This window comes from Gambusia affinis, linkage group LG03 (genome assembly GCF_019740435.1).
Source record: "Gambusia affinis linkage group LG03, SWU_Gaff_1.0, whole genome shotgun sequence".
NCBI lineage: Eukaryota > Metazoa > Chordata > Actinopteri > Cyprinodontiformes > Poeciliidae > Gambusia > Gambusia affinis.
In genome coordinates, this window is record NC_057870.1 from 10,774,145 (window position 1) to 10,801,191 (window position 27,047).

At 36.6% G+C, this 27,047-nt stretch overlaps 1 protein-coding gene and 2 long non-coding RNA genes across 3 annotated transcripts; 2 read left to right on the forward strand and 1 right to left on the reverse strand.

Annotated features, from left to right (window-relative positions):
- The first annotated feature begins 14,367 nt into the window (after positions 1-14,367).
- LOC122826171 (cytochrome c oxidase subunit 7C, mitochondrial) lies at positions 14,368-16,557 on the forward strand. The gene is made up of 3 exons (XM_044107720.1): positions 14,368-14,586; positions 15,914-16,061; positions 16,459-16,557. The coding sequence occupies exons 1-2, from the start codon at positions 14,512-14,514 to the stop codon at positions 16,028-16,030; spliced, it is 192 nt and encodes a 63-aa protein (XP_043963655.1). The 5' UTR covers positions 14,368-14,511; the 3' UTR covers positions 16,031-16,061; positions 16,459-16,557.
- Positions 16,558-20,146: 3,589 nt separating this feature from the next.
- Positions 20,147-25,066, forward strand: LOC122826179. The gene is made up of 2 exons (XR_006369746.1): positions 20,147-20,879; positions 23,998-25,066. It is a non-coding gene; the product is annotated as an uncharacterized LOC122826179 (long non-coding RNA).
- On the reverse strand, positions 20,875-22,404 carry LOC122826182. Its single transcript, XR_006369747.1, has 3 exons — positions 22,263-22,404; positions 21,053-21,122; positions 20,875-20,950 (listed from the first exon to the last, which is right to left on the reverse strand). It is a non-coding gene; the product is annotated as an uncharacterized LOC122826182 (long non-coding RNA).
- Positions 25,067-27,047: the final 1,981 nt, after the last annotated feature.

The following is a 27,047-nucleotide window of genomic DNA, read 5'->3' on the forward strand; positions in this document are numbered from 1 at the left end:
AAAGAAGAAAACATGTTTAGTAAAAACCATTCGCATTTCGTGTTAAAATCCATCATCAGTGATGGGATTACAGATATTGGTTTTACATGCAAATATGGATTATCAACCGACCCACAAACAAGTTACCAACCGGTTTGCTGTAACAGCGAAGTATATTCAGTCATTTAAATCACATGCTATAGTTAAACATGAATAATGTTTACAAATCAAAGTACAATCAATTTGTCACAACATGAATATGTTTCATACAAGCCTGCGAAGGAACTTTGAGAGGAAAAACATTCTCATAACATTTATTTTTTATTTGTTTTATCTTCAATATCCCTTTCACACTTTGAAGAATTTCTGGTTTCTGCTGCCTAACAGTGTTTAGTTTTATTTGTTAAGCAACAGCGTATAATATTTAAGTTAAGCAGTGATGCTTTTCATGTCAGTTTAACTGCACAAACATTGTTAGCAGTCCGGCGGCATTAATCTTTTGCTGGCTCAATTTGTGGAACAGATTAAAAGTGCAGCAGATTAATATAATCTGCAGCACCTTTTCTAGACTATATATTCATGCTTCTGCAGAGCATTAAGACGTGTGCTGCCATTTGGTGATAGTGCGCTGGAATTATTCTGTAATTCTGCTGCTGAAAATTGCCATTGCGGAAAAATATTCCTCATCTATTTTTATGTTAGTTTGGTTTTTGTATTTTTAAAATATTTAAAATACCTGACAAGCCGTATATTCTGTCATCGCCTCCTGTCTTGCCACAGTGACCGCAGACGTTTCTGTGTGCCAGTTTGCACCTGCTTTTCCAACATGCAAATTGAAGAAGCAACAGCAACTTCAACAACTTCTGCTGTAGATTTACTAAATTGCATTGCGGGTGGCAAGTCATCACACTTGCTTATCCTCCTCCCAGTATTTTCCAATCTCTGACGATCAGCATATGTTTTGCATTTTCATGAAGCAGACACGCTAAATTCATTTTGCTTGCTATTTTTCTCATTTTGCTGATGCAATCCCATTTGTATTTATTTTTTGTCTTTGACTTTTTATTTGATCTTCATGACTTTATAATACTATTTTATGCCAATATTGATTTAATCATAAACAAATCATTTTATATTTAATCTCTAGTTAAAAGTCTTTTTTATCATTTGTGTTCTTTGTAATGACAGTGTTTTATTTGACAGATAAATTAATTTGTTTTTTCTTTGGGTGCTTCTTCAACCACCTACCTGTGTCACTTTTTTATTGTAATTTCTCTCAGATATAACAGTAATTTTATGCACTGGAGGAAAAAGAAAAAAACCCTACTTGATATTGAAAAGGAAAAGATCAAGCCTCACAGCTTGTCATGAATATCCTGTCAGCTTTATTTCTTACCAAGATCAAGTTCTTAATTTTTTCTTTCATATGCCATAATATTATCACTGTATGCATATCATCAGCTCAAAAAGTTAGGTGTTAAAGCTATTGCTGACATGACTGGTTTTTGTGTACTTAAATATTTTTGAAATCTTAAGAGATGTTGTTGGCCAACGTGGCAAAAAATTTGTTTTCCGTCCCACTTCTTCTGTTCCAGATATTTCTTTAAGAAAAAAAAATACAGAAGGACAACATCATTCTTAAATCAAAATCAAAAGCATTCTAAGCATTACCACCAAGAAACAGTGAACAAGCCCATTAATATGCTGATGTACACACCGCCGTGTGAACACACACACAAATCCTGCTTCAAACAGCCATGTTCCCTGAAGGCTGAGTCCATCAGAGAAAAAGAAGACACATACCCTTGAGCTGCAGGGCTACAGGCCAAAAGCAACTTAAATCAATTCCATTTGATTAGGTGCCATGACATACACTACATCATTATAACTCCATTAACACAGGGATGGATTTTCAATGAATATAACTGCAGGCAAATGGTTGGGCATAATTGTGTGAAATGAAACACAGCATACGTGTAGAAGATGGGTGTGAATCTCCTTTTTTTCTTTTTCTCCTCCCTGATTTCAGATAAGGACGTTGCTTCCTTCTGATGCTGCAGCCTTGATTTTTGCCGTCTCACACAGCTGCTCGTTCCACACATCTATCTCAAGTTGCTTTTGCAAAGCTTAGTCTGAATTATGCCGTACTTTTAACATCTTGACTCTGTAGGCTGAGGTCAGACCATCAAAATCTGATATGTCCTTATTGAAGATTTCTGCTTTGGTACAGAAATATTGGCTACCAAATAACTAAGTAGGGACGGTGTGCATGCTCATTCTCAATTCAAAGTACAGTTTAGGAAGACCTATTAATGTAACTGCGATAACTTTGGACTGTAAGGGGAAGCCAGATTACCTGAGGATAAACCAGGCAAGGCGAGAAGAAACTGTTTGTTGAAAGGAAGCCATAAGACATTCTGAGTGCAGTTTGCCAAAAGCCAGTAGGAGAAGCTGCAGACAGAAAGGCCCTATAGGTTCGATGAAATTTGTCTCATTGGCCTACGTGCAAAACTGCACATGAGGAGAAACACAATAAAGCTGATGTTGAAATTCCAAATAAGCACTAAATTCCACAAGCAAAACAAAATTGCAGTAGGTACACAAAGATTGCAATCGACTTTACATGCTAATGCGGTGCAGACCTCTGCTTAGACGAGAAGTTTGCATGTGCCACTGACTGACTGTCATTATGGAGAGCAGAGTTGACAAATGAGAAAAATGAAGTGAAAAACGTGGAGTTGGAGATACACGACATTGAACATTGGACGGGTAATTGGTGGCTATTTCTCATATATTTTAATTTTTAAAATGTTTCATATATTTTTGAACAGCAGATCAGAGATCAATGTCACACTTTTCAGATTTTATTTAATAAAACAGGGTTACAAATTATGAATTATGTTTCATCTGCTTCAGAATTATGGTCAACTTTCTGTTGATCTAACATGGAACGAACAAAGAAAATACGCTGAAGTTTGTGATTTCTTCTCATCTAAATCTGAAAAGATTCAACAGGTGCTTTTGCAAGGCACTGTGGATATCCCCATTTGAACTGTACTGTATTGAGTTTCTTCATCCTCAATGACATGGAGCTTCAAATCCACAAATGTAAATATTTGCATTTGGCAAGTTATTAAAAATATTTAAATGAAAGGCAAGCAAATGTTTACTGTTCCTACTTCAGTGGTTAATATTTAACTGTGAGGCAGGAGAGCTTTCCAGACCAACAACTTAACCAGTTTATGTTGAGCAAGGGGAAATCAAGGGGAGATTTATGAGCATAATAATGAATATTATGTCGGCTTTAATTACAACGGTGCTGGACTCTTTGAAGTACCCGGTGCAGCTGGAAAAGATTTGCCTTGTGTCTGAATCCTTTATACTGAACAGATAAACATGGATCAGCTATTAAAATTTACATGCCGGTGAGAATTATCTCCCCTTATTTGTCAACACTGTTGTGAACAAAGCAGAGAAAAAGAAGCCTAATTGCCCATTCTGCTTACATGTGTAAGCAAACTTTAGGATAAAGAACCACATTAAATTAGATCCATTATGCTTTCAGAAGCTCCTGAGCTACCTGTGCATATGCTGCCAATACATTTCCTGAATGTCAACCAATCGTCATTAGAGGGGGCAAAGAGGAGCGCTGCACAGATGCTTGTCACTCGTGCTGTCTCTGATGCACCTGTCGCCACCGTATGTCAGGAGTTCCAGCCGCTTAAAACCCACCTAAACAAGGCAAATCGATCACAATCACTTCCGATCTGACTGTGAGACAGTCCCACCTGTGTTCTCACCAGCCGACATTTGCTTCTCTTCCTAAAGCCCAGATAAAGAGTCTGATCTTTGGCAAAATAAAAACGATCTGTCAGTCCCTGGCAGCCTTGATCTCTCCAAAGACTTTGATTCCCACAGCAGCCACCTGCTTCCCTCCAGGTGGGTCTGATGCTGGGTTGTGTAGAGAAGATCACACAGCAACCAAATTTAATTGAACAGTTCCCAAAACTTCATGTACTGTACACGTTTCTGAATTATAAACACGAAAGTATTATTTTATTTTTTTTTACTTCAGTGGCACACTGTCAAAACCTAGGAGGGTCCACATGGTTGACCTTGATATTTTCTTGTTTTCTTGTAGAGTATCTATCTATATATATATATATATAGATAGATATAGATATATATCTATCTATATATATATATATATATATATATATATATATAAATCCTTGAGCTTCTCCTGCAATCTGGAAGAGGATGTCACACCAATGGATTTGTAATATCCACAATTCAACAAACAGTTAACATCTGTAGTAATGTTTAGGCAAGATACAGAAAGTTTAGGAACACTTTCTTTTTAAATATGCAACAAATAATAATAAAAAAAACATTTCATGCTTGGTCAACTTTATGTGCTACTGTATGTTTGGCAAGCCTGTCTTTTAACAGAAACCTGAAAATGCTGCTCATACTGTACTTACACTTATATACTTACACTGCATTTATCTATGTTAATGGTAGCCAACAGTTGCACATTTCTTAAACATATTTCTCTTTAGATTTATTTCACTAATAAATTTGTATTCAGTAAATGCACACAGTTTTTCACAACAACCATGGCAGCCATATATACGTAAGTTAGAGATCGAAAAGCACTTGAAATGCTGACTTCATTGAACCTGTTTGCTTAATTTTCTAATTTGGAATTTGCTCATCTTTACTAATCAAACATGCAGTGGTCATGCATGAGATTTTTTTTAAACTAATTTCCGTAACAAAACACAGCAAACCCAACTTGTTTTAAAACATCTCAACAGTATTTATGAAGGTGGTGAATTTTGAGATTCATGCGAAGGACTGGCCTGAGTGGAAATCTGTCCGCATGGTAAAAATTTTCCCAATGGTGGATGACGCAGGAGTTCTGCTTGGATTTAAGATCTAAATGAAACACATTGACCAGACCACATGGTCCTGATTACAGTTTAGCTCAAAATGATTATTGCAGATCTTTGACAATAAAATCTGTCCATCGGTTTCTGCCACAGCCTTGTCAGAACCCTTTTCCACGTGTTTTATAGTCTTCAAATGTTCCTTATTTCCATGAAGGCTTCACACATATGGCTTGAATTTTTTTTATTTTTTTTGCTGCTAGACAGAATACAAATAAACATGTTTAATGGATTTTGATAAAAATTCAAGCAAATAAAGAGTGAATAGAAAGATGGTGAGAAGATAAATGTCTGACCCTTCTTGTAATGTCACCAAAGTTCTCTACCTATGTTAGCTTTTATGTGGGAGAGCAGATTTTCTCCTTATTTTACAGCAAAACAGTAAAACAAAAAGAAATGAATGACAGTAAATAACATATTTCAAAAGACAAAATAACAGTGAATGTAAATATCTTTTCCTTTTTGAGATCAGATATAATTTATATTAGCTTGACAAAGATATTTTTGATATAAACATGACACACCTAGTTAAATAATGGTTACATACATAAATACATTTTAAATAATTAGGAAAACCCCAGATGATGATGAGGCCTGGCATTGTTATCACTATTATATAATAGTATACTGTCTCTGTAAAATGTGCCACCCTATATAAAACATTTGGGTTTTAAAGAACAAAACAACAACAACAAAAAAAAAAGCCATAAGCAATAAACCAGCAAATAAAACAAACCCAATCCAGCCTGACATGCATAACCTCAAATACAATAACAAGTGCAGGGCCAGCATCTCTGTGCTCTAAGGTACAGCCATTCAGTCATGATCATCTTGTTTACTGAGCGTCTGGATAGTGCAGTCAGCATGTCAGCCTTCACTTTAAAGTGGAATCCAACTTTTCCAATTTATCCGTTTTTGTGTGTGTTTTTATGTCTTGCCAGGAAGATTTTGTTGTTGCGGAACAAGGTCAGAGCCTCGTAATTCTGCAGGGAGAAACATGTTAAGGGAGCCGAGAGGAGCCAGAGTGAGCTTGATGGATGCTTGGCAGGTTTAGAGTGAAGTGCCCCACGACTTCTCACACACTCGCACACGCGCATGCAAACACTTGAGCGACTGGCACGTGCTGCGCTTTTCATGAGGTGACAGAGGGTTGCACTGCCTTGATGCATGGCATCAATCAAGAATTCTCATGTGGAATCGGTGAAACAGGCTGGGATGAGTTATTTTTTTTTCCTAATGGCGTTGTTCTGGAAAAAAATGCGCTGCTAGATATTTCTAGGCTTGTTTAAATGCTGTTATACTGGAGACATGTTTCGATTAGGGTAACTAAGTACCACTGACTTCTTTTGGTGGCACAAACAGAAAAACAAATGGGGTGGTAAGGACGCAGGAACATGCACCAGCCCAACTACATTATTAAAACTATCATTTTTAGCTTCCCCCTCTTTGTTTGCCATTCTGCGTGTGTGTTAAGGGTTTTATTTTGGCTGTCGCTCCAGCTTGTTTGATTTGTTTGTGAGCATGTCAGTGCGCAGCGTGATGTCGAACAAGTCTGTTCCCCAATGCAGCTGTGTTTGTTAATGTCACTCAAGACAACCAAATTGAAGGTGCCATTGTTAGTGCCAGAGGGCAACCAGAGTGCATTTGACAGCTTGACAACTCTCATTAGCGTATTAGAGGCGAACAGTGGCACAGATGCTCCCGGTCAGTCCTTGGTCAGCCTGGAGCTTTGCTTAACGGACCACTGACAGGTGGCTTTGTGGCACTCTGTCTCATGTTTGACAGGGTGGCAAAGCAGCAGTTCATTCTGAATGGGCTGCTTGGATTGCCAAGGACAATACATATTCCACAGACACAAATACTGGCAAACAACTGTTGTGTAAACATATGACTGTACAGAGAGCGGAAAACTAGATTTTATCCATAAAGAAGAGCTGTCGTTCACATGTCTGACAGTGAAAGCTTTTACAACATTTAGATATTGCTTAGAAAAATCACATTAAAATCAGATATTTACATACACTTTCTAAAGAGGAACATCAATTGTTTTTTTCTTCACTGCTAAATGTTAATTAAGGATTCACTTGTTCTGCTTTTCAGGTTAATTTTAAGGCAAACACATTGACACTAAATGTTTGTTTAAATAAACACACCATATTTATGTAACCAATTATATTTATGTAAGAAAAAAAGTAAAAAAAATTACATTCATATTTCCACTTTCCTAAAATAATGAACTGAGTCATTTTTCTCTAAGACATGATTAGGAAAAAATAAATAAATAAAAAGTTGTATTTGGTCAAAAATGACATTATATTAGAAAAGTGACTTTACACCCCAAAATGTACCTGTATTTAATGAGTGTCCATTTAATGAGAGGCGTTTTCTTTGACGGGTCTGGTTTTGTTTTGGAGTGGAGATTCTGTCATCGGTTGCAGCACAAACCTCAAAACGTTCAGTTCTCATTCTGCCTCCCAACCAGCAACCATTTATAAATATATAAGTACTGTCTGACTGAATAAAAGTTACATGATTTTCTTTTGAAGTTTTTGCAATGCCTCAAGGGTGAGAGAATTGGGTTTACAAGTAATTCATGAGTGATAATCCTGTGCATCCAAGGAGTTTGAAAAGAAAAGCAGATTGCCCGGTGGTGTGAAAGTGTCTAAGGAACATAAAAGAGTGACCATGTAAAGAAACCTTTATTTTCTTTATTCTCTTTCTACTTCTGTACAATGTGTTCTAGATAAGACTTTTCTATGAGCTTCCATGCACAATCTTGTTACAAAAAGTTCAGTCATCTAAAAAGAAATTATACGGTAAAAAAAATATGCTGTATTCTGTATATAACCTTATATATTTTTCAAAAAGTTAAACCAGTATTTCAGTTCACTTCATCTATTCAGAGTCAATTCAAAACAAATCCTCTCACTGCACTTTACAAAACAGAAGCATTTGAATCCTAAAATTGGTTAAAAACCTTTTTTAGAATTATTACACAAAGTGAATCTTTGTTTCTGAAATATTTTTGAGCAAATATAATATTATATGTATGGATGGAGCATTCCTGTTGGCTTTTGGACTTTTGCTATTTTAGGTTTTAGGGTAAAGAAATAGAAAGAGGATGAAATTGAATCTTTTTATGATGGATAAAAATGATGGCTAAAAATAAAATATTTTGATTACTAATTTTAATTTAAGTATGGAATTTAAAGTACATGTTTCTCTCACAAGATAAGACAACATTACCAGACCAGACTAAATAAAACTAAAAACTTTAACAATATTTATGAGAAATTGAAGAATTCCACTTTTCTACATGTTAGCTCTTTGACAAATAGAATACGCTCCATAAACTTCAACATTTGGCTCTAAATGGTGATGACTGCACAACTAAAGTCAAGCTGCATAAAGGCATAATCATGTCGAAAGGAAACATTTAGAGATACTGAAACCATTAAGGTTTTTGCATGACAGGCAGGAAAAACTGAGGGATCAGGCGAAGTCCTGACAAAACAGAAAAATATTTAAGCTATTGCGGTCATTACTCGATGTGGATTAAATGAGACTAATGAACAATCTGGGAGAAATTAAGGAGAAAAAAAATAGTCAACTCCATGGAATGGAAAACTAGAGACAAAAGGAAGATAATAAGTAACAACTAGCTTGACTAAGTCAGCATGACTAAGAAACAATGCCACAAGTGAAAAAAAACACAGAAATTAATGCAAAAAGAGAAAAGGAAGCCACCAATTTTTAGTGCACGTGGCAAGATAGATACCAAAAAACAAGCGAGCACTCAGGACTTACATTATAAAACAAAAATGTTTAAAAAAGCAAGAATTTTGACTGCAGTTTTGTCCTGATGCCACTCGTTGAAAATACCAGAATGGTAGTTACTGCAGAATTATTATTACATCCTTCTCACATTTGACCAGTCAAATTATTTTGAATTCTGTACTAAATCCAGTCCAGAGTTATCCATTAACTGAACTGCCAACAGGAAGCCGCGACTCAGGTGGAAACTTTAACGTTAGCATGACCGGGTTGTTGTACAGCACTGTTTTTGTTCAGTGCTTAGGCTTTGCTCATATTTTGTCGGTCGGTGGCCCGTTTCAGATCATCATTTAATTCTTCTATTCTACACATGTTTAAGACATTTTTAAATCAACTGAAAGGTCTCCTCATGGAAAAGGGGGTTGAAACTAATCCACCATTTTTAATTAGTACCTCCGGATCCACCTCAAGAGGTAGTTATAACCCCGTAACCACTGTGCACTGTCAAGGATAATAATGGAAAGTGGAAAAAAGGGGACGCAGTATAAAGGAGACGCAGCAGCAGCTGTTAGCCCATATGTGCACACAGAATGTGGATGTTTTATCATTGTCCAGTTTCCATCTAATCTATAAAAGAATTTAATTCAGATAATACCACCCGGAGAAGAATCCACAACAGCTTTGCTTGTGTCTCATACACTACTTTATTTCTTTGTTCAAATTAAGAGTCTCAATTCTTCACACAGCTGTGAGGCTTCAAATACACACGATGGGGCCTCATAATAATATCTTACCCTCATCTCCAACAACTAACAGTGTTGTGATCGTGGTAAAATACAAAAATGTTGAGAAAAAAAACACTGACAGTTTCTAAAAATGAACAAGAGATTTCCTTCTGCATAATTCAAAGAAACTTTCACAAAAGAACCCCATAAAGAAACACAAAGATTGGAAGTATCCCGGGGCTCACGCAAAAATAAAAGAAAAAGAGAGAGAACAAAAAGAAATGAAATGACAGAAATTAGTCATGTTTACCTCGGGCCTGCAGAGTAATTCTCTATCTAATTCTCTTTCAAGCCTGGCAGGTTTGGCACAGAATCCAATCATCATTGTCCATTTTGCTGGTGAAGAATAGCAGTTGCAGAGAGAGTGGTGAGGGGCTGAAGGCTTGTTTGTTATACAGTATTAAAATATCTCATTGACTAAGACGAGGAGCAATGTTTCATAAATACAAATCCCAGTTAGATTGCTTGTTGTTTAAGAAACCTTTCAGTGAACTTACAGGGCTACAGGCTGGTCATCCCAAGGGGCACTAGGTCAGCACAAGTCCAAGCAATTTCCCCCTAATCCACTTTAAAGATTAATATCAAATCATGTCACTCTGTGCATGCTATGATCTACCAGCATGACCTTGCTGCAGGCTGTGTGTGTCTCTGCTTTACACGCTGCATGCATAACTGTGCATGTGCACTTAACAATAAACATGTAGGATTCCCCCTCTTGAACTGCGAGGACACATGCTGACCCTAAAAATGGACATGGAGAGGCACATTTTTATCGACACAAAACAGTCTGTGAGGGTAAAAGACAGAAATGGAAAGATTTTTACAGAACGAGGCAATACCAAATGAAAGAGACACGAAAAATGGTCACAAACCGTTTACTGTAAACGCCCATGTAAGCTACAAGAAGTAAATATCACATTCTGAATGACAATTAACTGCAGTCTTTCACTTTTCACAAAGTAAACTACAAATTTCCTTCATCATTGCTAACATCACAAGGCAGTTTAAACTCCAAAGTGCTGCTGCCAAAATGAACTGTCACCTCTGATCAATGCTATCCATTATTTCCCCTCCTCTTCTCTGTGGAACATTATTGCAAATCTAGACAAGGAGAGAGGTGTTGTGTACTTTGGCGATCCGTCCTACTATTCATCATGTGCTGCAGAAGGGTGGTAAATACAGTGCCTTGCAAAAGGATTAATGTCACAACAACAAATGTTAGCATGGACTAAGGAAATATTAGTGCCAAACCAACAAAAAGTCATTTTATGAAGTAGACAAAGAGAATACCTGGTTTTCAAAAATGAAATCAAACAATTGTCACATTTAGGAGATGATTAGTGAACAAACAGCATCATAAACCAAGTAACACAATATACAGCATGGTTGTATTCAATCAGAGTGAATTAATACAACCATTAAATGGTATAGAATCCCAAACTCAGGGTTTCTAAGCCAATATCCAAGCTTTGAACATCTCACAGACCACAGTTCAACCCATCTGAAAATAGAAAGAGTAAGACAGAACTGCAGACCTGGGCAACGAGAGCAGTATTCACAGAAGCAACCAGGTAACCTATTGCAACTCTGAAGGAGCTGCAGAGATCCACAGCCCAGATGAAAGACTGTTGACTATTATTCATACGCTCCACAGTTCTGGCCTTTGTGATATTGGCAAGATGAAAGTCACTGATAAAAGAAAGTCACACAAAGTCTTAACTGCACAGCATTAGCTTCTGGATAAGGACCCTCTTTGGAAATCCACAGCAAATGCTACAAAATATGTGAAGAAACATAAAATTTAAGATTGTTTATTCTCACTTTTACTCACTGTTCAATTATTATTAGCATAAATATTGCCTCATACCTTCTAATTTTGTTGGCCATGAGCTCTTAGGGTTTTTGGAGCAGTGTACTCCACATCAAGGCTGGTAGACAGGCCATTTGGTCTTTTTCTTTTCAAATACTTATTTATTTTGCATTTGCAAGGCTGGTTTAAGCAGTAAAGCAGCTTGATAAATTTGACTGGCAGTCAATCAGAAAGATGAGCATGGTAAATAACATTTAATGTTTATTTTATAATATTAAGTCAAAAATTAATTAGATTTTATCATCAAAATTGTGATGCAGAATTTTTTTTTTTTTTATTTATCTGACAAACTAAAAAATCATCAGATTTTCTTCTTTTTTTTTTGCTTTACATTTTTCTTCTCATCTTCTTCCAGCATTCTGTGGCCTCCCTAGCGCTACCTGGTGCCCCCCTACTCAAAAAACACTGAGTGAGTGAACTTTTATATAACTGCATGGCAAGAATAGTACAAAGTACAGACCAAAATCCAACAGAATCTGTTACGAGTTTTGAACATTTATGTTCCCGAAAGCTTTCCATCAATTCTGTATGTGCTTGAGCAACAAAAGATTCACACACAGGTTCTAACATTTTTGCTGCTGAAACTGGTTTATCTAAGGATCGACTCAAAGTAGAAAGGTTGAACTGGTATGAAAACTTTTGTAAGTTACTGTAGGAGCACAAATGATTAACTAACTGAGGAAGAATGCATTATAATATTTTGATTCTTCACAAGTATTTTTGTTTTAAATCTATAAATTATTTTCTACATAGTGTGTGCCATCTGTATAAATTAACATGCATATAACCAACTATATCAACATAAATGCATGATTGATTTGGTGAATTTCACATAGTAGAGTTCAGTATCACTGGCTGCCAATTAGGAGCCTCAAGTGAATCTGGAAGTCACCTTAATAACCGTGTGCAGTATCATTTGTATTTATATTTATTCTTCCAAGAATCTCACTCTTCAACCAGCATGAATTTATGATGAATACACCTTTTTCATCATCCAAGAAAGGTCAGTAACCAGACAATAAGGCAGTCGACAACAATAAGAAATTAATCTACAGAATGGATTAATCTGACAATATCACAAACGGTGCGTTTCAGAACTGGGCCTCCAGCTTTTTGTGGCAAGCATAAGATAACATCAATATTTATTGCTGGGGTCTGATGACATTATTTGTCATCCAGCTACAGTATGATTCCCGATCCCTCAATGCTTTTTAAACAGATTGCTGTGGCATTGTGAGGGCAAACAAATGGCAGCAGGCCAGGTGATGACCCTGCACTGATGGATGAGACGATGGGTAACCAGCCTGACGCAGCTGCCAGCATCACAGGAGATAATTTGTCGGAGCTTCAACACAACCAGCAAAGAGAACGGTACAAGCTGACAATGCTGTCATAACAATTACTTTGAATAGAGATGTTCCAGGGATTTTTAGATTATTATAGCATGTTGGAGGGTGATTTTACCTTCACTTGTTTCATTACACATTTTTAACAAATGAAAAAATGTAAAGTAGTTCACTTTATATTGTCAAAAATTTGAGTAGTTAAAAGAAAGAGCTCTCTTCTAAAATAGCCCTTTTTGGGTTTAGTTTTAATTAAGAATATTTGTTTTTGTGTGAAATACTGTAACTAAGCTGATTCTTTTTCCCTTTTTTGCATCTACCAAATTGTATTTGCAATTTTTTAACAAAGCTAGAACTGGTTAGTGATAGTATTTAATAGTAAATTAAGTTATTGTAAATGCAGCAGTCAATATTTTAAATAAAAGTGTATTTTTTCAAAGAATACTTCATAATCTTTTTCCCTGAGATTGTTGTGTATTTCAAAACAGGTTTCAAATAAAATAAGTTTAACAAAAGTTATCATAGCTACTTTTCTCTTAACATTGACAGATTGAAAAAGCTCAATCTTTTAAAGTATGACAACATGTCATTGGCTTCATTTTTCAATGAGGAACAAAACTGAAATATTGCTGTATTTATTTATTCGCTTGTTCTTTTTGTTCACATTGACCAAATCTGTTGCGGATTAATGACTTTCCTTAAATTTGAGCTTTGTCAAATGGTTTCCTTTCAGATTGTTTCTGATCTCTGACTTAAGACAGAAACTGCCATTTCCATCAGGTGTGTCTGAGCAGCAGATGAGAACCAGACACAGCAGTAACTGGAAAGATGCCAAACAAGACTCAATGGACATTCAAAAAGAGTTCAAGGACAGTCAGATCATCAGACTACTGATGATTAGAGAGTTTGACCACCTGCTACTATGTGTCTCATGTTTTAAACCAGTTAAAATATAGCATGTGATCCACACCAATGAAGGGAGATTGGTGTCATTAAATATGAAAGAAATACTACTTAAATCTAAAGCATTTGTAGTTTCAATATTCTACATACAAGTGAGACAGTGTTAATCTTCGCCAAACAGTTATGTTAACTTTATATAAAACATAAAAACAAGCTGACTCATCAGATAATTCATAATTAAAGGGTGTGTGTGCTGTTGTAATATTGCAAAAAGAAAGCATACTATACTTGATTTTTGTTAGAAATTTTTTAAAAGGATAGTAAAAAATACATGTCAAGTTGAAATAAACAATTTTTTTTATTTAGTCGTTGCTCTGGAGATTTTTATACAATACATAAAAATTGTTGACATGCATGTTAACACGCATTATATATATATATATATATATATATATATATATATATATATATATATATATATATATATATATATATATATATATATATGAAAATAAGATATTATTTTCATTGTTATTAAGTGATTAAATATCCAGGGCTCAGTGATTTAAATCATTTGAACATATAAATAAAGCTATTATGTAAATAAACCTATCTTTTCTAAGGTAAGTTTATTTACCTTATAAGTATTAAATTATAAGGTAATCATTTCTGAGTCCATGTATTATTTTTCCACCTTTGTGTAGAAAGACAAACTGCACGGTTGTAGACCACCTACAAAAACCAACCACATAGCGGTCATAGTGGATGTATTGAAACTACATTTCCCACAGCACACCTTCGGTTCATTTCCCAAGGTCCTTTGCGTTGAGACAGACGCAAGACGGTCGCGATTAGCAGCAAACAGAACCAGTATACTGAGACACGGAGTAAACCAGACAACAATTATGCTGGGACAAGCTGTGAGGCGATTCGCTACATCTGCTGTCCGATCTTCACACTATGCTGAAGGACCAGGGAAGGTGAGTTTATCTCCTTAGAGAAACAGTGTTGTTTCAAATGAGATTTGGCCCTGTCGATGTCCCAAGCCTGGTGTTAGCTAAGCTAGTGCTACATAGAGGTCATGTTTAGTTGACAAGAATATGACAGTTCTATTAAAGATAACATAAATAGTTTTGATACAACTTGTTCACATTAAACCTTATTTAATTTCAAATGTATATCCAATGTGGTATTTATACTTTTAATTCTGATATTCTATGTATATATACAACATAGGGCTAACAATGTCAAGCTAATAGCTAGCAAACTACTTCTAAAACCGCCTTTTTAACGATACATGCTTTATTATCATATTTCATTTGAAAAGTGTGTGTAACTAAAGGCACATACGTTGATGCATTTCCAAAATTGATTGATTTTTCATCCGACTTTTTTTTCTTCTTTTTACTTCCGGTAAACCACTGTGACAGTTAAGGTCAAAGCCGTAGATAAAATGACACGAACCAGGAAAACATATTGACACGAATTGTTCTTTTTATGCCAAATGTATATTTTTATAACATAGTTACGGCAAAGATGTGTGATTTGTTTGTAAATCCTATTTGTGTCCTACTTTTGACCGTTTTTGTATAGGTAAACTATAGAGCGCTAACGTTGATAGAGAAAAATAGAAAACCTTTATTGTCCCTCAGTAACGGAAATTCAGATTGAGTAGCTGTGCATCGACGGGTAGATCGAGGCATGCAGATTCACTCCAAGGTAAATTTATAACCGAGAGTAAGAACAGCAGACTGTATAGGAAGTGTACATTTATTGCATAAGGAGAAAATAGTTTGCAGTTATTAATAATAGCTAAAAACTATTATTACTTTGATTAGAAGAAAAGTGCAACTGAAATCCAAATGGCATTAGTAGGTTAAAAACCCAAAAGCATTATTAATCCTTGCAAGAGTGTGATGATTTTTACTTTTTTACTTTTGAATTTTTTTTAGTGAAATCAATACAAACATAGCTTCAAAGCATGTCTGTCTAAAGAGGCGTCTCTCAAAATTCTTATCTGCATTGCAAGCATCACAGAAAGACCCAGTCTTTGCGTAACGTTACAACAACATCATAGTGACCACTGATGGTTTTTAATGTTTACATAGACAAGTTTATTCTCAATGATCAGAAGCAGCTTATTGAAAATATTTATTATAAATTTACTTCTCTTAAATCCTAAGTGTAGTAAGAACTTATAAATGGAAAAATTTGCTAAAAAATGGTTTCCAGATATCATAAAAGCAGTTTACAAATAAGCACTTTGACCATAGATTGCAACTTATCTGGGTTCCTCCCCCTCCACAGAACCTACCCTTCTCTGTGGAAAACAAGTGGCGTCTGCTGGGCATGATGGTCCTGTTCTTTGGCAGCGGCTTTACGTTCCCCTTCATTGTTGTCAGGCATCAGCTGCTGAAGAAGTGAAATGGCACAGTGTTGTTACTCTGCCTCCGAGGTAATTATGGCTGCCATTTTGATCCAGCATATCTGCTTTTATTAAAATGTCAGGATGATGTGGCATTTGCTGCAATATTGCTTGGTAAAGTGGGCACTGGCAGTCAGGCTTTTCCCTGCACCTCTTTAGCCTTTCGCTGCATGGCATTTCTTAAATATATTACCGTACGCTTGAATGCAATAGTAACAGATGTCAAGTGGCAGCCGTATTCTGCAGATCAGCTCCCACTCGGGCAAATTAATGTGACAGTTTATTATAAGCGTCAGTGTGTATCAGGTGTAATCTGTTTTGAGGTGTTGTCACATTTATCTGCTCTGGTGTTTACTAAGAAATTGCTTTTCTGACATCAAGATGTATGCAAGTCATCTTATCACTTTGTGTCCCGTTTTTCCCGCAGGTTGTCAGCTGGAACACATTTATCCATCTGCGTTCAATCTTTGCAAAAGAATGGGATTCACCTATTTTTGTTTGTAAATAAAGTTACCTTAAATATGAATGTGTCTCTTTATTTCTCTCTTGCAAGACATGTATATGTCATTACTTTGAAAAGGTTTAATCCATTGTGAAGTGGACCTAAGTCCCTTAACTGCTGTACTATTGGTAACCATACATATTATCTTCATAATAAAATCTGTTGTGGATCAGGTCCAGAAAAATATATATTAATTGAGGGATGTTCTACGGTGTTAACTGTAATGTGGGCTTGTTATGTAGAAAATAGCAATGCTCCCGATACTTGGCAGATGATTTATTAAAGTGCAACATCTAAACATCACTCTTAAAGTAATCGTTTCAAAAGGATGAGGTGGCTCACCTGAAATTTGTGTGGAGGTCTGAGGACTCTGACAGGTATTATTTCTTCGCTCCGCAGCTAAGCTTGGATAACCTTTCTCGGTTCAATTAACCCTGTTCTTCTAGTTATAATTATCCAAGGGCAAAGTATTAAAACTGGGTGTTTGTGCCTGCTGAGTTGGTGCAAGGGAATAATAGCTAAAGTCAGTTTTTAGCAATCAGCCAAGGTTAGTTTTATTTTAGACTTTGGAAGCATTCTCTTACTTTGTTTTGTGTGGTGATGAGCTAAAAAAAAAAAAAAAAAACTTTTGCAGATGTATCTTAACTTGAACAGCTTAAATACAAATACTATGTTGACCAATTATATTAGCAATTTAAAATATGAAACTGATGTAAAATATTTTGCATTCATTGATGTCACACAAAATCTCACTAATGTTTCGAGGGCTGGCCCTGGGTATATGCCTCAATAAGTTTGTATGAATTACTGCATTAGTGGTGTGTGTGTGGTATGAAGGGAATCAGCCCATGACTGACAAGATGTTGGAAGAAGCCTAGGTTGCTTTATTAGTAACCTTTGATGAGTCTCCTCTGCTTGATGAAACAAGATTTTTGGGTTTTAGGATCAGGTGTTGTTGGCCAACTCAAGCAGATTGATTCCATGGTCGTTAAACCCGGTATTGATACTTTTTGCAGTGTAGGTAGGTGCCAAGTCCCCCCAGAAAATGTTATCTAGAGCCTTTCAGCAATGCGAATCAGGCTGTGATGACTTAAGATTTGATCAAATACAAACGAGTATCAGAGGATGACTCGGCTTTCCAAATCAAAATACTGAGGGTGAAGACTTTGCTCTCTACTTCTATGCATCTCCATTCTTCCACACGGCTTCTGATTGAGAACTGGCTTTACAGCAGACATCCAACAGAAGCAGTTCATGTCCTGGGTTTGTCTGTGTGGTGAACTGTCATCTGCATAATTCATATCTGACATGTAACTGTTTTGAAGATGACAGTTAAGGGGTTAAAGGTCAGACTCCAGTCTCAGTCATCACTTTAGTCCTAGACTTTTGAATGGGTTTGCATTCTGTTGCTTGTGCACCTTTTTTCTTACTATACTTTCTCCTTCCACTCAGTTTTCCGTTAAAATAACTGCATTCAGTCTGATAGAGTAGCTGACATCTTTTGTGGCGTACCTTTGTCTGAGGTCTTTAAATCTGTTAATAACTTGGTTCTGGACCGCTGTCATCAATTTCCCCCATAATTATGTTGGTCATAATATATTTATATATTGAAAGTCCAGTTTTATTGATCTGCAATTGAATGGAATTTGTAACTGAATATTAAGATTTCTTTAGCTCTATGTCATAGTCATAAGTGTTTTATGAAAATACATGAGCTTCCACTTTAAAATCTGATTAATTAAATAGATAACTTTTTCGATGATATTCTAATACACTGAAAGAGACCTTATTTTTCAGTGTGACCTTCACACTCAATCTTAGGACAAACGACTCAAAGCATGTAGTAAAGCTGTCAGGTGGTTTTACACGCTGGCATTTTTAATGGCATGTTGTTTATGCCTGTAGGCGTTTATAGAAAGAAAAATGTATTCAGATCATGTAACTTTTGCTTAGTGATGATGAAGTTAATAGGCTGATACTGGGGTCGATGGCGGGTCAGTCAGGACTGAGGTGTGATATTTCATCGATGTATAAGTCAGCAGTGGGAGGGGAGTTGACTTGAAACATTTAAACCTCCAAACAACATCAGTGCCTGTCGTGTTTAAACATACCCCAAGGTGACAGTGCAGCACAAACTGGATTGTAAACTGACATGTTTTGCCTGGTGACCCCTGTTCAGCAATTAATTACAAGAATTTGTGATGAACTGTGAGATAATTGACATCCTTCAGCTTCTGACACGAGCCATACTTCACACTACGTTGCTGTGAGTGGATCTCAAAGATCACCGCGCTTGTTCAAAGAGACAGAATGAGCTTTCAAGTGCCATTAGAGATAAATAAGCCTCTTTGAAGTGATACCCCTTTCAAAATTGTATTTTTCTGAAAATGAAGCACCTTTGTTTGAAAGGTGTCTGCAAAAAGTCAATGCTTGCCGCCCAAATATGTGACAAGTCAGTAAAGCTGCTGCAGGGATTGCTTTAGGGCCTTTAATGGCTGTTGAAAAGCGTGTAAGTTTGTTCCTTGTATTTGACTCCATTTTTGATAAAACTAAATAATTTAAACCTTCCTTTTAGTACCCCAAAGTTTTGATGGGGCTAATCAAACATTCAACACCTACTGCAAATGTAGCAAATCGGTGCAGCAACACGTGGTGCCAATTTTGGAACGCCCCCAACCTTCTCGTCTTTGGAAAAGAAAAACAGTTTAAGTTCGTGTGCTCCCTTTCTACTGAGAGTACAAATATAGACCAGCAGGGCTACTGGGTCATACAAGAATTTCACATTATTGAATCACCCAAGAGTAAAAAAAAAACACGTCCTGAGTAGCCAATCCTTTTATTATCAGCATAAATGATCTATTCTCTGCCATTATGTACTCTAACCGGAGCTTTTAGGAATCCTAGTTGATGCCAGGGTCCAGCAGCGAGGGCCAATTACGCGCAGCAGTGTTATCTGGATGGGGACCAAGCTGCAGTGCAGTTCTGGCATCTTATGAAAGGTACATAAGGGTGTTGGCTGGCACGCAGCGCTTTGCAGAGGGGTTGTCCACAGCAGTCCACATCGCATAATTTAGATGGACTCTCCATGCAGAGCGTCGCTCTTAGTGGTCACAGGGAATGGAAAGTGGGGCAGAGTGGAAAAAAGAAGACATTATAAGAGAACGCCTCATGAGAGAATGCACAGTCTCTTAAAGGAGATTTTTGAACTGAGTCCGTTAAATAAGCATGATGGAAAGGAAAGTGGGAGGTATTTGTAGTTTAGCCCTTTTTCATACCCTTACAGTATACTAGTCATCACAAGTTTTTTTTTTTTTTTTAATTCATGACATTTGAGCAAGTCTACACCAGCATATGAATTACAATGATTGTTTACAGTAGCTGCATTGCAGATTTTAAGGAATGATTTTATTTGTGAAAAAAAAATTTGGAAGTCATTCATTATTTTCTTATCATTTCTGTTTCTGACTACTTTCTGTTGGTCTACCACAATAACACATTAAAGTTTGTAGTTGTTACATAGCAAAATCTGAAAAAAGTTGTACAATTCCTTGTTAAAATAAGAATGTAACTTCTGTACAAAAAAAATGTTCTTGCAAACCTGTTTGTCATGTTATTTTCGATGTTTTAGGCCATTGATTGCAAACCCTGTGGGCTGTTGAGCAGCTCCTGTGTGGAATCTAATTATAGGCTCATTTGCACTTCAGAGTGGAGCCTCAGCTTGGTGTAAAGCTCGCTCTTCCATCTCAGAAAAGACACCCAGTGGTTCTTTTGATTTCGGTAGCATTTAGCATTAGCAATAGTCAAACAATTTTTTGTTTGTAAGTTCTAGCTAGTGTGAGCAGACTCGGCAGTGTATTGAGAGCTATATAAACATCTACTTAATCTGTACGCGAGTAAGATGTCTGTCATGTAATCCGGAGGGTAAATAACCCTTCTGGATGCCCTGCATGAGTCCTAATCAGCACACACAAACAACTTACACAGCCGCATTCAATCATATCGCTAATCACTCTGTTGAGGTATAGAGAGTTGCACGTTGTGTCTACTATGCCATCACATGGGGCATGATGACAGAAAGAGGAGGGAGCAGTTGTCTACAGTTGCCGAACAGCGCTGCCACTCAACAAAGTTTCAAGGCCGCGACGAAGTCCTTCTCTTCCAGCGAGGCTCGTTCCCTCTCCCAGCCGACTCTGTTTGCAGTGCGTTTCCTTAAAGATGCTGACTTGAGGAGAAGCGAGGACTTGTCAGCGCGGGAAGATGAAGTGTACATGCACCTCCCACTTTGTCAACGTGGGCCTCCACCACCTCGGCCAGGAATTCCACACAATTAGTCCAGGACCTCCAGAGTAAGGCTGCTCCTGGGAGATAAATGTCCCAGTGAGATCACATTTGTCTATGTACATGTGTTTGTATGTCACTGAGAAAAAAAAGAAGAGAAAAGTTCAGTCACAAGAGGGATATTGTAACTTTAGATGGCAAGCAGCAAACAGAGAAACCCTGTGAACTAGTTTTACTGCACCTTTCAAAGGAGTCGAGCAAGAAGGGTGTGTTATTGCAGAATATTTCTCCTTCCGTATTCATTAATGTTCCTACAAAAGCAGATACTGAATCACTTTAAAGAGGCCAGCGATGTTTTGGCAAATAACAATGAAACCTGAAAGGCCAGAGGAGAAAAATATTCCATGTTTGAACAGTTTTTGCATATAAAATCTAAAATAAAAGCAAGTGTTGCAGAGACTTGGCAGCAGTCCTTGCCAAGATTCAGAAGCTGGCATAATATCCATGTCCCCCTCCTGAAGACTTTAGATCCCATAACAGATTTTCATTCAGTAATGAAACACTAAACTGCCACATTTATTAGGCAATTTCAGGGTGAACAGAGATTTCATTTTAATATAACTGTGCCAACCAGAGTCATGGTCTCCTGCTCTGGGCCTCATGCTAATGCTTGATCTGGAAATGTGGGTTTTATTTATTGAAAGCTTCTTAATTTTCCTGGTAAGTTCAGGATGAGAGAAGTAAAACAGCTCAAAAACATTAAACCCAAGATCTCTCCCTAAAGGCACATAATTGTGGCACAAATGTATCATAAACCATGATGCTTTATGTTTATTTTAGTTTACTAATTGCTTTTACAGAGTTGGCCATATTTATCAGCAGCCCTAGCAAAGATGCATAAAAAGCCTTCAAATTCATTCACTTTTTACTTTAATAGCATAATATTGCAAAGGCAAAAGTAGAAAGACCACCAATATTTCTTTTCAACCAAATTACGAAATTATCATTGGCATAATTATTGGCAACACTAACAATACATTGTTCTGTCCGTTTTTGCTAATAGGACAGCACTTAGTCTTTTCCTAAACGTTTTACAAGACTGGATCATGCAGAGACATGAATATTTGACATTTCATCTTTAAACAAAATCATTCAGAGTTCTGGTTCCTCTCTTATTCTCTCTTCTCATCCCACAGGTTTTTCTAGAGCACTTACGTCTGTGGACTGATAGGCCACATTTCTAATGATTTGCTCATGCTTTGTGTCAGTATCCTGAAAGATGTTTTGAGTTTTCTGACAAAAGCCACAAGATTAATCTTTGAAACATGTTTGTATGTCATTGGGACCATGAAATAAGGCTCCCAGGGGAATAAAAAATTCTGTCACAAGAGGCATATTGCCCACAACATTACAGCACTTACAAATGTAAGTTTTACAGTTTCTCTACTTACACAGGTCCTGCTTTGCTTTTCCACACAGTCATCATTTGTTTCATTTGTTCCAAACCCACTTAGCGTGGCTGTTGGTGAAAAGCTCAGTTGTGCTCTAATTGGACCAAAGCACGTAGTTCCAGTCTACTAAAACACAGGTACAACAAAGGGTTTTCTTCTTTTGTTTTGATTTTTGGATGTTTTGTTTTGAAGTTGTAATAATTCTGTTACTTTTGATTTGATAAAGAAAAAAAATAAATAAACAGCAACACAATACTTTTTAATCCAGATATCTTTCTGCTCTGATTAAGTAAGCTCAATTTAAAAGCTATTTTTTAAGTTATTTGTTTGTTACATGAATCTTTTTTCGCTTACTCGGTTTTTAAATACATTTGCCAATTAAATAGTGATGTGCAACGAACATCTCACTCAGTTTCACCAGAGCTTGCCTTTTTTAGACCTGATGTCAGGCACGCAGAAAACTGTGAACGGTTTTCTGTTTTATTTTTTTTGTTTGTTTGTTTTTTGTTTGTTTTTTTCACTCAAATGAAACATCTCCATTGATTTGTTCTGGGAAGGAGATGCAGTCAGAGGATAAGGTCTGACAATGTCAAACTACCAGAAATAGAGGATGAGCCAAGCCAGGGGAAAAGGGAATTTTTAGTTAAATATTTGTGGTTGTTTTCTCTGCTACGTTTTTTTTTCACAGTCTGAGAAAAAAAGATATACTGTATATAGATATATATATATCTATATATATATATATATATAGATATATATATATATATTTTTCAACCTTTTCTCTGTGTCTGTTGCTCCCCAGTGGTTTCTTTCCCTTATTACTTTCTCTGAGAAGAGATTCAATCCCCACTGACAGGCATGTGCCACAAACTTGCATATTTACATGCGCGTCTGCATGAACAGAAGCTCAGTAAAAAGGACATCAACGTGGTTCAAGTAAATTTGCTAGAGTTAAGCTTAAACCTGTAAACAAAATACTGGAAAAAAAAAAAAAAACCTCACACACAAGAATCCATTCACACTCTTTGTTAAATAGATCAATCCCAGATCTATTTACAGACAGACGTTTTGAAGACTACAGAAAGGTGCTGACAGACACATATCACAGACAAAGGCTTGCAAGCACTCATGGTAAAGGAATTGTAATTTTACAGCTGTCTCCCCATGCAAACAAACAGTGCCATGAACTCGAAGAGTCAGCACTTTGTATGGGTTTTGCTGCTCTGTTTACCATTTTTGCAAGATTTACTGTGCAGCTCTGCAGTAGTCTCCCAGGACATGGTTGCAGAAGTACAGAGGTATGGAAGCAGGACGGTTAGGCACCGCCACAGTGCTCCTGGGTAGCCTGAGAGCTCCCCCATCTGGAGAAAAACAAACTGATAAGTGCTGTGGATTACAAAACACATTTCCATGCAAAGTTGCAGCAGAAGTCAACATTTGCTTCGCTTATTTCTTTTGTCATACTTTTTAATCAATAATAAATTCCTCAGGACAGGTGAGATGTTCATACAAATATTATGTGACTCACGGTAGAATAATGGAAGTCCAAACAAACATTATGAGTTTTTCTTTTTTGCCGGGATTTTTTTGTTTGTTTGTTTTTTTGTCACCCAGCAGGGGAAGATTGTTTCCTTTGAGCACAGGAACAGAGCATCACAAAGATGCAATAGAAGTGACAAGGACAACACTGGTGGCGCAGGGCAAATGTGAATGAATTGCCATTGTCTGTCCACAGAGGCAAAAGAGAGAAGCATGTGGCTGAGGAAGGCACAGGGCGCTTAGAATGGTCTATTTTTCTACGGACCAGTCTCCTCCAGGATGTTCCTTTGACACGGCAGATGTTTGGATGCAACAAAGACGTGCAATTGGCGTTGGCCTGGATTCACTTGGTGAATGGTGCCTTTCAAAGCCCTGGTGAACCACATGGTGACCAGTGCCCCAGATACAAAGCTCTGTTGGACTAACTTTATATTTGTTTATCAATTGAACAACGTGTGTTTTGTTTATTTGCATTTTTTATTTGTCTTTTGTTCCTTTCATTTGTTGAATGGAGAAAGTGGATCATTGTTGTGTCACATTGTACCATATACCATCATTTTACACAATTTGTATGGTATTGTATCAGATTATCTTGTATGATATTAGAGCTTAAATTTTGTTGTGTCAATCAGTGTTGTACATCTTATTTTACTGTATTATATCAAATTGTATTGGGTCTTCTTGAATTATGTTTATTCCAGCAGCATCTTTTGATATCGCATCGTAGCATGATGAATAGTATTGTGTCCTATATATTGAATTGTATCATTTTAATTTGTATGCAGTTATAGCAAAAGTGACTGTATCGTATGGTATCATAGTTGGATAGTTAGATTGTTTCTCATTGCGTCGTGTAATTTTTCATTACATTTTGTATTGCATTAGATCTGATCTTGGATAATTGGATCATCTTGAATTGTATCTTTGACATTATCAAATTTTATGTCATACTGAAATGGTGAACTCATGAATCGCATCAGATCTATTCTGATCACCCCACATTGTCTTGAATAATGCGTGGTGTTACTCCCTACCTTGTTCATATGTGCAGCACACTTTTGTTTTTCAGGACTTTGAACTGAATTACATATTTTACAAGACAAACTTGAAGTGGGTGGAGCTCAGTTCAGGACTTTTTCAAAAGGTCTCACAAAACCTGACCACATTTACAAGCCTTGTCTAAATGGACCAGTTTCAATGAGAATTTTCATCTTGTTTTCTGATGCAAACAGCAATAAAATATAAAAGTAAGAGTAGCTAACTATTAGTAGTAACTATTCCAAAATGCAGTTTACGTGAGCAGAGAAAACAGGAGAAACTAAAACAAGCCTGAGGAAAATTACAAAAGACATGTGATAATATCATCCACATATATATAATTCCCTTTATTCCAGACAACATAAATAAAAGAGAAGGGGCTCGTGTTGGAGCAAATGAGGTGCCATAATAGTATTAATTCTGTCAAAATGGTTTCATCCTGTTAGTTGAAATCTTCCCAAAAACCCACAAGTACTGTCAATAAAGATTTCTTGAAAATTTGATGAAGAGCAAAACTTTACTTTCTCCAGCAATATTTTCATGTCATAGAACTTTAATTGCCTTTCACTTTTCACTATGATGTAGACCACTTCAAAATTCTCCATCTCATCCAATCTTTCAGCTTATCAGCCAGGGTTACATTTACTTTTCCTCTTTGCAATTATGAATCTTTGAGGCTTGGAGAGAAAAGCGGTCTTCTGATGAAATCACACCTGCTGATTTCAGCTCAGGCATTTGGAAGTATGCGGAAACAAAACCATCCGAAGGCTCCTTTCAAACTGATAGAACAGGTCAAGATATTCAATTATGGAGGGAGGTTAAAGATGAAATTCCACCTGCTTAGACTAATTATAATTTATATCCCCAGATTAATTTGTAGATCAGAGTGTTGGTGGGAATGGGAGTCTTATAGGAAAAAGATGGACAAAGGAGCGGGGGCAAATGAGAGAATGATTTGAAGACAGAAGGAAGGATTGCTGTTTCCTGACAGCTGCCTTGCATTGCAAGAAATGGGGCTGAGTAAACAAAGCAGTTCCTGAATCTGTAATAGGATCAATTAGAGCACAATAAAGATAAAATAAACTTGCAGAGGCCATTGGATTTACAATGGCCATGGTTTCCAACTTCAGAGGGGTGTTTTTTTTTTAATTCATTGTTTTATTTCAAGATTTTTTTAAGGGCATAAATAAAGATCCAAATCGTGTTTAATGTCCGATGCTACCGTTTATGCATCACGATGTTCTCATGCACAAATTAAACTGGGAGACCAGTGGCAGTACGTAAAGCCACTGGTTTCCCACTGACCTCATACGCTCCAAAGAAAATAATACTTAGGTATGAAAATAAAAAATGTAAATGTGTGTGCAACATTTAAAACAAGATTACGCTAATACAGTAATTAACATGATTTTATAAAGTCTTTTTTTTTTTTTTTTGCATACTACCTGCTTTGTTGACACAATCTTTCATGAAATCAAATTTTTGGCTGCAAAAGTTTCAGTTGAAATTCAACCGGAGAAATCAAGTTCAATGGGAGAAATCCCACATGGCGCACTGAAGAGCAATGACAATCAAGCACATTTGCTTATAGGACGGCAGTGACCAGGCTGTGATTCTACTACTCCATGTTGCATTTTCCAGTCGGGTATGTTAGTTCAGATGGTTCCAATCTAGTTAGACTATCTTCTATACTTTATCTTATATACTATACAAATCTTTGAGCAGAACTTCTTATGACTTTCTTTCAGTCGACAGTTTTCTTCTTGCCTCTCTTCTTTAAAGTCCAGAATTGCAGAGTGGATGACTAATAGTTGTCTTGTTTACAGATTCAGAACTGCGAGTCTCTGCAGCTCCTCCAGAGATGCCATGAGCTCTTATGTGCTATACAAATAAAATTTATTTGATTGATTGATTGATTGATTGATTGATTGATTGATTGATTGATTGATTGATTGATTGATTGATTGATTGATTGATTGATTGATTGATTGATTGATTGATTGATTGATTGATTGATTGATTGATTGATTGATTGATTGATTGATGAGCCTGTTGGCCTTTTCTCCAGTTAATGTTTTTCTTAAACAGTCTGTTAGTTTAAATGGACTGCCATGTCTTGGTGGGTCTGCAGTTGTCCCGTGCTCTTTCTGTTCTTTCGGATGATAGATTCAACAGTTCTTTTACAAGAAGTTCAAAGCTTAGGATGTT